This window comes from Manis pentadactyla, chromosome 4 (assembly GCF_030020395.1).
Source record: "Manis pentadactyla isolate mManPen7 chromosome 4, mManPen7.hap1, whole genome shotgun sequence".
NCBI lineage: Eukaryota > Metazoa > Chordata > Mammalia > Pholidota > Manidae > Manis > Manis pentadactyla.
Window position 1 is genome coordinate 8,771,619 of NC_080022.1, and position 10,558 is coordinate 8,782,176.

General features: G+C 52.5%; 1 protein-coding gene across 2 annotated transcripts; it reads right to left on the minus strand.

Annotated features, from left to right (window-relative positions):
* Positions 1–554: 554 nt before the first annotated feature.
* On the minus strand, positions 555–6,557 carry KIAA2013 (KIAA2013 ortholog). 2 transcript variants are annotated; one of them, XM_036925140.2, is made up of 4 exons: positions 5,374–6,557; positions 3,161–3,459; positions 2,606–3,085; positions 555–1,229 (listed from the first exon to the last, which is right to left on the minus strand). In XM_036925140.2, exons 1-4 carry the CDS (start codon positions 6,404–6,406, stop codon positions 1,212–1,214), a joined length of 1,830 nt encoding a protein of 609 aa, XP_036781035.1. In that variant the 5' UTR covers positions 6,407–6,557; the 3' UTR covers positions 555–1,211. The 2 variants fall into 2 exon arrangements, with proteins under 2 accessions (XP_036781035.1, XP_036781034.1); XM_036925139.2 differs by having other exon boundaries at positions 2,606–3,459; positions 5,374–6,556.
* Between the last annotated feature and the right edge of the window lie 4,001 nt (positions 6,558–10,558).

Here is a 10,558-nt window from a genome sequence, read left to right on the forward strand (position 1 = left end):
CTTGGCAGCAAACCAGGCCTCCTGGTGAGTCAGGCTGCTTGGAACACTTGTGTGAGAAACCACACTGAGGATCAAGGCCTCCCGGGTGCACGGCTGCGCCCCGCTCAGTCCCTTTTTCGTCTCTGGGTGGCTCCACTTTCCTCCCCACAAAGGCAGGGCGTCAGATCTGTGTCAGCACACAACCAGCAGGAGGCCCAGTCCAGCTTTCTTCTGGCTGTCCAGTGCTATGGCCAGCCAAACCCAGAGCAGGCACATTTGGCTATTCAATTACCAGAGGGCAGGCAGAGGAGGGCCTCGTGGTAGGAAAGGGACCAGGGCGGTGCCCCTCGACCAGCCCACTCGGCTGGGTGGTCCAGAGAACCCCCGGCGAGCGGAAGGTAGCACCCCCACATCTCCTGAGCACACTCCTCTGAAAAGGCGGGAGGTGAGGGAGGCAGGATTGTCATTACTTGGGGCCTGGGTGGCTGGCCCCGCTGCTGCAGACACTACCCAGAGGTCTGGTAACAGAGGAAGATACGTCTCCAGAGATGTCAATCACACACAGACGGATCATGGAAGTTTGAAAGATTTATTTAAAAACAGAACAAAGAAAGCTTTGGTATTTCAAAACCAACAATCATCGATCACTAGAAAGGTAAACGCCTCCCCCAAAGCCCAGAAGTACAAAACCACAGATCTGCACAGGCTCAAGAAAGAGAGAAGGTGCAACCTCCAGGACGACCCGAACCGCACCCTCCGTGCAGGCAGCCAGCGGGGCCTCCGATGCTGCCAAGGTGGCATCGCTCAGAAATCACTGCCAAGATTCACTGTCTAAAGTGTATGTGAAAGCCAGCCAGCAGTATCTCAGCAATAAATTAAAAAATTCAGTCAGGAAAGAACACAATTTTTCCTAGACAAGAGTCTTTTCAAAGAGGACCTATTTCCTGGGACAGAGAAAGGGGGAAGGTGGAAGGAGTGAGTTCAATTTCAAGTATTTTCCATAGTGGGTCATTTTATTGAGTCGAAAGCTTACAAAAAGTCCACTGGCCCTTCCCCTCCCGCTCCCCAATGCAAACTCCTGAGCATCCACACGTGCTTCTGCGTCACTGGTGTGTCCCCAGCAAGGCACAAAAGGGCGGGTGCTTTCAAAGGATCCCTTGTCTGTAGCAGCAGGACCTTCAGTGCTGGGTGTCTTGTGCAAATGGTGGCTGAAAGCGGGACCATTGGTTCACTCAGACACTGGGATCTTCCTGTTCAATTAACAAAACAAGCTGTTACTGCTCCCTGCCAACCCTTGTGGACAGCTACAGAAATATAAAGAGAAGCAGATGGCCCTGTTGGCACCCCACCCAGGCTCTGGTCCGGCCTTGCAGACAGCTCCTGGCCCAGGGACGAGCTAAAACTACCATGGATTTAGCGGCCCGAGCACCTCCACAGGCTGATGCCAAGTGTTCAGTGGGCTCTGCTCTGGCATGGCCCAGCTCCAGCATGGGTAAACTGCGGCACACAGGGCAGTACCCTATCAAGGAGTATGGCCTGATCCCAACTGGTAGAGAAACAAGGGTGGATGGGTATATGCCAAATTAAGAGCAGAGACGCCCACGAACTAGCAAGGGAAAGCAGCCGCTTGCTTATTAGCAGAGGCTGCCAAACCCCCACAATGCAAATTTAGCACTGTTTTATTAGAGCTGGTCAAGAGGCAGCGAACCAGGACCGCGGCCTGCACGCGACCCTTTGATCTGACTTCCCCTGGGTTCTGCATGCTTGCGGTGCTCAGACCTGCCGCCACCTTTCTCCCACACCTTCATGCCGAATACTACTTCCTTCTCAAGTTCTGGCCTCAGGCCAGAATCTAAAAACCAGAAGCCACAAAGCCCTGTGTGGAGGTGATAAGGCATTTCTGAGAGTTTAAGAGTTAAACTTCTGGGAGTTAAAGCCTGGCTCTCTAACTCCGTGGCAGCACAGACCTAGAGCTTAATCTATCTTTCTGCTCACTACCGTCTGTCAAGAGAAGAGAGAGAAGGGAGAACAGGCTCAGCTCTGGAGCACTTTCTCCTGGGACTGCCGACAGTGGACACCCTTGTGTACCTTCTCCTGGGAAACCCTGGCAAGGGAGGCCCAGGAGACTGAGAGGCAGGGCAGAGCACGTGACCTCCCCCGAGACAAAGACAACAGTCCTGATCCCCAAGATATATTCCAGATGGGAGGCCTAAGCCACTGTGGTCAAACTCACAGCCTCCTGGGGGCAAGGCTGTTTCAGGAACCGTGGTGGATGACCCACAGGGCAGGCCCCCACAGGGATGAGGGATGACCTCTGAACCCAGCGAACCCCAGTTATGTTGAATGCTGGGATCCAGTGGGGGAGGAGGGAGGCTGGCCACTCCATGGGAGGCCGGCTGACTCATCTATTCATGCCCGGATTTCCACAGCTCTCCCCTCCTATGGTCTCCTCTTGGAAGTCACTTTTTGACGTCCTCTCAAACTACACTTACTCCTCTGTGTGTTGAGGGTCAAGGGCAGTGGCTTAGGATCCCATCACTGCCCAGGCCTTACCCTGTCCTAGACTCAGGGCAGAGCTAAGGCCGGGGTATCGGGCTCTGAAGACACAGACACATGGGCTTTATACCTTGCTCCTGAAGAGGGGCTTGGCCCCAGGCCCACAGTACTCGTTGTAAATGAGCTTGAACAGGAAGAGGTGGAAGAGGGTGATGAGGGAGGCCACACTGAACCAGAAGAGGAAGGGCAGCCCAGGGTCCTGCTGGGCCATGTGCTCGTCGTGGGCCAGGATGGCCTTGAGGTGCAGTGTGTGCCGCAGGTCCTGCAGGTGCGTAAGGTCGGTGGAGATGTACAGCAGGGGCGTGATGGGCTGTGTCACCATGACCGAGAATGTGTGGCCCTGGGGTGCCGAGGTCAGCTCCACAGGCTCGTCCAGGCAGCCTGCCTCACAGGCGTAGATCTTGACGGGCTGGCCACGTGCCTCCACGGACACGTGCAGATACGGCTTGCCCTCAGCATCCGCGAGCACGGCCAGGTTGATGTGGTCGTTCTTGTAGCGGATGCCATGCAAGGCGTAGCTGTTGTGCAGCACGTCGGGGTCAGCCTGGAACTGGAGGTGATTCTCGGTGAACTGCAGCCCCCCAAAGCTGAGCACCATGCCCTGTAGGATGCCTGGGGCACCCACCTTCACCAGCCCCTTGCAGCCACGTTTCTGCAGGGTCAGCTTCCACAGGTCAGAGAGCTGCAGGATCTGCTGGACAGAGGACAGCCGGCCCGGCCAGAGGTTCTCAGCATGCATGGTGGCATGGCCACTGAAGCAGTGATCTTCATAGTTGAGCGTTGCCTCCATCAGGTCTCGCTCCCTATGGCTCAGGTTAGGGCTGAGCAGTGGGGCCGATGAGCAGGAGAGCATGTAGTACAGCGTCAGGTTCACGGTGAGGCCAGAGGGGGTATGGGCATCTGTGATCTTCTTCATTTCCACACCTGTAATGCCACAAAGGTTGCACATTAAGGAGTAACGGCATGCTTGGGAGACTGAGTTCAGGTAACAGAGTTCAAAGGTTTTGTCCCTAAGGATGAAAGCGGTACTTGCAGTGTCCCTCGAGTAAGAGAGAGTCATCCTGACTGGCTTCCTTACATGACCACCTTGAACCCTGTGGCCCTGAAACCTAAAATCCTGTTCAAAGGCAGGGGGCCTCCTGCCAAAGCCCAGCAACACAGACTTAGCCAGGAATTGGCACCGACTCCCAGGTGCCAAGTAAAAGTCCAGTCCCCCCTTTCCAGAATGCTGTCATCAATGCCTTGCTCAGTCTTGGGCTGCTTCTGTCACCTCTCTCTCCAGTCCTGTAGGTTTACGTAACATCCGGGCACAGCCAAGATCTCCCAAATTTGTATGAACTCTAGACAGACTCAAAACAGCTCACTGCCGGCTTGGTGTCTCTACCCGCACGTCTGACAGGCATTTTGAACCTGATGTGATTTGAGTGCTTCCAGCCCCAAACTAGTATTTCCCTAAATTGTCTCCAGACCTGCTCAAGCACTCCCCACAAATTCAGGAGTCACCCTCAAGTTCTCACTCCCCACAGCTAGTCCACAGCCAAGTCCAGTGGCTCTGCCTCCAAAAGCATCAGAATCCACCCATGTCTGTCTTCACGGTCACAACTCTGGATCCAGCCACCCTCCTCTCTTACCTGGGCTCCTGCAAAAACCTCGTATGGTCTCAGACTCCCCTGCCCCACTATACTCTAGCTTCTGCATAAAGCAGTCAGAGGGATCTTTAAAGACGTGCATCAGATGGTCGCTGCTCTGCTTCCCATCCGACTTAGAATCAAATTCACCACCCTCACCAAGGCCTACAAGGCCCTTTAGGATCTGGCCAATGCCACCTTCCCCTTGCCCTCTACCCACCAGCCACGCTCAGCCAAACCTCCTCCCTTGCCTTAGGGCCTCCGCCCTGTTGGCCGCCTCCAGATTGTCACGTGGCCTCTTCCTGCTCTTCAGGTCTCAGCTCAAGTGTTCCCTCCTCAGAGGGGCCTCCCTGACAAATGGAGCTAGACAGAGCCCCACCTTCCCCTATCTTCCCACACACCCTGACCACACCCCAGTCACCCTCAATCAGGTATATTTAACTTTTTTCCATAGAACTTTTATTCTAAAAAGTTATTTTGCCTATGTATTCAAATATTCACTTTTCTAACATCTGTCTTCCCATCCAGAATTTAAGGAAGCACCATGAGAAAAGGAACTTTGTTCTATTCACGTCTGTATCCCTCATGCACAGAACACTCCCTGGCTGCAGCAGTCAATAAATACTTGTTGAATGAATTAAAAACTCTTTGAACAACTAAACCTAAGGATTAGGACAACTAGAACCCTGGGGCCCAAAATCTGTCTCCCAACTAGAATAGGGTTTTCTTTTCTTAAACCGTCAAGGGGGAAAGTCTTCATCTGACAAGAGCATTCCACCTGCTGAAGACGGCATTCCACTACCTCCTAGGGAAAAGCTGCAGCAGCAAAGGCCACATACCTCAACCTGGCGGAAGTCATGCCAAGAAGCCCTGGCATGTCCTGGCCAGATGGTGGGAAAGTGAAGAAAGAATCTGGAGATCCGCCAGGCCTCTCTCTGCCTGCTGGTTTATCCTTTATGCACTGACCCCAAAAACCACTCTGCTCAAATCAGGCCCCGTCTACAAAACAAATAAACAGTAAGACCTGCCCTTTGTATTTGGTATTTCATTAGAATCTCATAAATGCCTTCTGAGGTGGGTGCTACTGTTACTACTGAATCCAGGCCCAGAGAGGTTAGGCGACTGGCCCAATATCACACAGATACTAAGTGGTGGAGCAGAGTGTCAGCCCCAGGTCAAACGCCAAGCCCAAGCACTGGCCAGGACTCACCTGGGCTGAAGAGCTGAGCCCAGAGGCGCTGGTGGTCCTGAAGCAGCTCAGCTGCTGGCATTTCCAAGAGCTCCAGCATCTCCCTCCGTGCCAAGTCCTGGAGCACCTTGAGCTCCTTGGCTGCTTTGCTTTTGAGCACCTGGGAGTTAAGGGGGCCTGAAACATGCACCACCCACAGCACCGTCTCATCCAACTGTGCCTTCGGAGCCACTTGGAGCCGGTTCACTAACTTCTTGGCGGCCACCACCACCAGGTGCACCAGCCCCGTGGGAGAAGGCGGGGACCGGCCAGAGTACAGGAGGAACTGATGGTCTCCGACCTTCTCCAGGGTACTGGTGAAGGCTCTGGGGACCGGGCCGACGGTGGGCCCCACGGTCTGCAGCGCGGCCACACGCTCCGTGGGGTTGTTGAGCTGGATGCGCTGCAGATAGACGTGCGGTCGGCCCCGGTGCGCCAGAAAGTCCTCTTGAAGCAGCACGCAGTCGCGGCCGGATCCTGTGACAAGGCCAGAGGCCGACGCGGGCCCAGGGACCGCGGCCGCAGGGCCAGAACCTGGGGCTCCGAGCTGCAAGCAACGCACCCGGCGCAGCAGCCCTTCACGCAGCAGCAGCACTGACTCTTCAGCTTCAGAAAGTGCACTCAGAGGGCGCAGCTGCACGAAGGGCACGAAGTCCGGTGCCACAGCGGGCTCTCGCTCCCCCGGGGTCACCCACAGCCGGTTGGCGGCCACGTCCACGGCTAGAAAGCCGTTGGCCACCAGGGCAGGCACTCCAGGGCCCAGCGGTATCGCCTCTCCGCGCTCCCGCAGGCCGCGCCAGACGCGGGTGGCCGCCTCCAGGCAGGCGGAGGGCTCGGCGGCGCCCGGCTTGCCGCGGGCCCAGGACAGCAGGTGCAGGCCGCCCGCCGCCCGCCGCGCCCCGGAACCCCCGAACCACAGCAGCAGCAGCAGGAGGCCGAGTAGGCAGAGCAGGCGGCGGGCCCAGCTGCTCGACAGCAGTCCCGGAAACCCCTTCAGCCGCTGCTGCAGCCACATCGGGCCGCCGGGCGCGGCGCGGGGGCGGCCGCCGGGCCCGCCGCCCAGCCCACCGACCCGGCAGCCCGCACCTCACTCCCTGGCCCGGTCCGCGACGAGCACCCCCGCACCGCCGCAGCAGCTGCCACCTCCGCTTCCTCCCTCTCCTCCGTCGCCTCCGGCCGTCAAGCAACACCAGCAGTCAAGCGCCGCCGAGTCTTTTGCGACAGATGGAAAAAGAGGGAGTCGGGAGGGGACAGGGATGGGCCTAAGGAAGGAGGCGGAGCCACGGGGAGAAAGGGGCGGGAGCTGCCGGGGCTGGACCACGTGTCCCCGGGCCTACAGAGGACAGGGTCTGGGGAAAGAAGGGTGCCAGAGGCAGCCAGCTTGCTTGTAAAATAAATGCCGAGCCAGACAAAGCGAACACGTGTTGAGCACCTCTTGCTACTGATGGAATCAACAACCTTATAATTTAAAAAAAATTTTTTTAACTTTTTTTCTTTAAAAATGATGATCCTCACTGCAAAAGAATAAAGAACAGTACAGAAAAGTACAAAAAGAAAAGAAAAGAAAGGAGAAAGTAGCCACTGTAAACTAGAGTTCCTAGGAAATATTTTGATGATAATTCTTCCAGACCTGTCTGGCGGTGTGTACAGCATATCTGGGAAACAAATCTGGCCCAGAACTGTACGTTTCTCTGCCACGCCAAGCTGTCTTCTTGATGGCAACCTGGAGTTTTAACTTATGAAATAACATAAGACATTAAAGTTTCATATTTTTAAAATGCCTTTAAATTGTAAATATCAATGCAAAAGAAATTTTGCTTTGTTTCTGGGGGAAAAATTCAGTAGGGGTAGCGGGGTGGACAATGGGACGATTGTTTCCACTTTGGTTTTGGGCCATTCCAAAGCCAAACAGTGCATCGCAGTTGCTGAAAATTAAACAGTCATTTGAGGTGACTTCCTGTGGGCTGTGAGCAGACATGGATGTGTTTGCTGACTTCCAACGCCAGCGTCCTGTAAGAAGGTGCCTGTCTAGGTGATCCTACAGTTCACTTACCTTTTTTTTTTTTTAAGGTTATTATCAAAACATAAACATAATTCTTAATTCCCACTAGGAGTTCACAAACCCCACAGTATATGTTCACAGATGCTCAGGAATCCATGACCTACACAGTTAGAGACACAGGATCCATCCAACCCCCTCTGGCTGACAGAAGTTTTTGGGAGGCCCAGTGAAGTGGGAACAAAGGACCAGAGCAGGCTAGATCCCACCTGTGAAATGGGGATGACTCTGAAATGAAATGACTCTGTCACGTTTTTGAGGAATAAATAAGTTAATGCAGGCAAAGCATGTAAGGTGCATGACACATGGTAAGAGCTCAGTAAAAGTAAACGCACAAGGTTATTTCTGCTATTACAAGCAACTGTGTAATGGGCCCACTTGTGTGAATGCTTCTAGGGGAGTAATTCCTGGAAACAGGTTCCTAGGTCAAAAGGAACCCTCATTATTTGTGCTCTTAACTCCCTGGCCACTCTCAAACACTGCAGGGGAGAAGACTCACAGACAAGCACCAGCAGCATAGCCACAACAAAGCCAGGGGGTGAAGGGTGAGGACCTGGCATAGGCTGCCTGGATTTTAAATCTTGGCTGTATCCCGTTGCTAGCAAGTCAACTAATTTCCCCGCATCTCAGTTTCTCCATCCATAAAATGGGGGTTATAAAACAGTAGGCTAACTCCGAGATTAAAGCTAAAAAAACACATGGAACACTTAGCATACTGCCTGGCTTAAAACCACCAATCATCATTTATTATCTTTTGACTAGGAAACAGGAAACACCCATATATGATAGAATCTGAGATATGCGGAAGAGCAGAGAGTGAAAAGTTAAGTCTTCCTGTCTCCTGGTGCCCCAGCCCATCTGTTCCTCTCCCTAGATGCCTCCACCTCTACGTGTTCCTTGGATACTCTGGCATAGTCCATCTGCTTCCAGATACACAGACATATATCCACATTTTTCCTTTCATGGAATTTCTAGTATATGGCATATGCTTGCAACTTTCTTTTTTTTACTTAGGAGAACAGCTTGGGAATCCTGTTGTTGGTATTATTTTTATTGTTAAAGAAGCCAAGTGCTGGGGGGACTAGTTGATGGGTGTAAAGGGGGAGGAGGCTGAGGGCAGCTGGCAGCACAGTGTGGCTGAGGCCATTGCTCTTCCCCTGGGTTAAAAAAGGAAATGGATAAAAGGAGATTAAACAGGAAAAGTCCCTCATGGCACGAGACACCACCCTCCAGGCCAGCTATGCTCTCTGCACGTTCCTGGGAAAGCAGAGTCCGGCGCCTTTAACTGTGTCCCACACGTGCTGCACGTACGGGGAGCTCCATCTGGACGGCAGCCACTGCTGGGTAAGGAGACAGGCCCTTTTCTGGGATGAAGCTTGGACCAGATTCAACTTGCAGCGATCTGGTAAAGGGAGCAGGAAATAGATACCAAAGGAATGGAGGGCAGGCTTTGTTTTGTCAGGGTGAATCCTTTATCCAGGAGAGTCCAAAGCCTCCAAGATTGAGTCCCACTCCTGATACACAATGACTCCGGACAGTTGGGACATGGAAGTCCACTGCCCAAGGATTTTTTTCTGTACACAATACATCACCATCATGGATCTCCTTGGTCCCAGAAAATGGGGTGTGGAGAGCAGGGTTCCAAAGCTATCTCTACCTTACTGTGGTCCCACATTAGCCGTGTGACACTGAGAAAGCTGCTTCGCTTCTCTGAGCCCTCCCCCGCCTTCCTCATTTTGCAAATGGGGACAATACTACCTAAATTCTCAGGGCTGTTGTGAACAGCGCTTTGAAATCTGAGCCAGCCAACATCGTTCATTCTCCTCTCTGCTCAGCCCTCCATTTCCTCCTTGCAGGATCTGGAATTTCTGTCTGCGCCCTCCTGAATTAAAAAACATCCGGTGGATTCTGGCACCAAGTCCTGTTCCCAGCTGCAGAAACTCCCCACCCCATGTCCCATTTGGGAGGCTGAAGCCCTGGAATGCATTCGTGCCTCTTCCCCTTACTTGCCGTGTAACCTTGAGCTTGTGGCTGGGTTTCTCTGGGCTCACTTGTACCATCTATAAAATGAGTAAATCTCTATGCAAGGGAATAATCTTCAAGGTTCCCAGGAATTGCATCTATCTGCTTTAAACAGCATGTGTTGGCTTTGTTTGGATTGTCCAAATAGTATATATTTATTTTTTAAAAAATCTAAAAACTGAAAAATATAAATAAAATAAAAACTACCTGGCAATAACATAATATATAAAAAAGTGTGTATATATATATATATATATATATATATATATATATATATATATATATATATAAAATTCCACAACCTGGAAATAGTCACATTTGGCTGTCATTTTCTTTTAGCGTGTCTCTGTGCATTGTATCTCTAAGAACGTATTTTTACTGGGTGGGCTCATACTGTTTTTTCCACTTGACATCGTATTGGTAGTCTACAGTATTTTTCCCTTGCGGGAGAAATCTTAGAATGCTGTTGATTTCTCCTTCTGCCAGCACCTAAGCATAGCCTGCTCTGTGTTGTTCACAGCTGTCCATGACATTCCTCCTCCGCCCTCCACCTTTTGCCCCAGAGTGCAAGGGGTGGAGGGCATCCCTGCCCCTCAATAGGTTTGAACCTGCTGCCTGCTCCTCTGGAAACTAAGCTGCTGGAAAGAGGCTTCTAGACCTCTGTCTGAAGGTCCCTTCCAAGGAAAGGAGGGTTCCCCCCCCCGCCAGAAATGGATACTCCTAGCTGACATCTGCCCCAGGAGCCCTTGTTCTAGAGAACCTTGAGTTGTTTGTTGGGCTTTGAAGACCCACGTCTGTAAAAAGGCCCTAAACAATTTCTTCTTTCCCTCCCTGGCCCTTCCTCCCTTCCTTCCTTTTCCACTCTTCATTCACTCATTCATTCATTCATTCATCAATGTGACCTCAGCAACAAGACCTTCCTTAGCTTAGACGTTCCGTGTGCGCATCAGGTAAATTAAGCGATTCTCCTTTGGGGGGCCTCGTGATGCGTTTTCTACATTTCCAGCAGCCAGGAGGGTCTCGCCAGGGTGTGAATCACTCTGAACACACTGCCGTCCCCTCCTCGCCCACTCCCGGCTCAGATCC

Coding starts and splice junctions, on each gene's coding strand:
- KIAA2013 (XM_036925139.2), bottom strand. CDS start 6,406: ATGTGGCTGCAGCAGCGGCTGAAGGGGTTTCCGGGACTGCTGTCGAGC. Junction 3,460..5,373: donor GGCTCAGCTCTTCAGCCCAG/GTGAGTCCTGGC, acceptor GTGGCATTACAG/GTGTGGAAATGAAGAAGATC.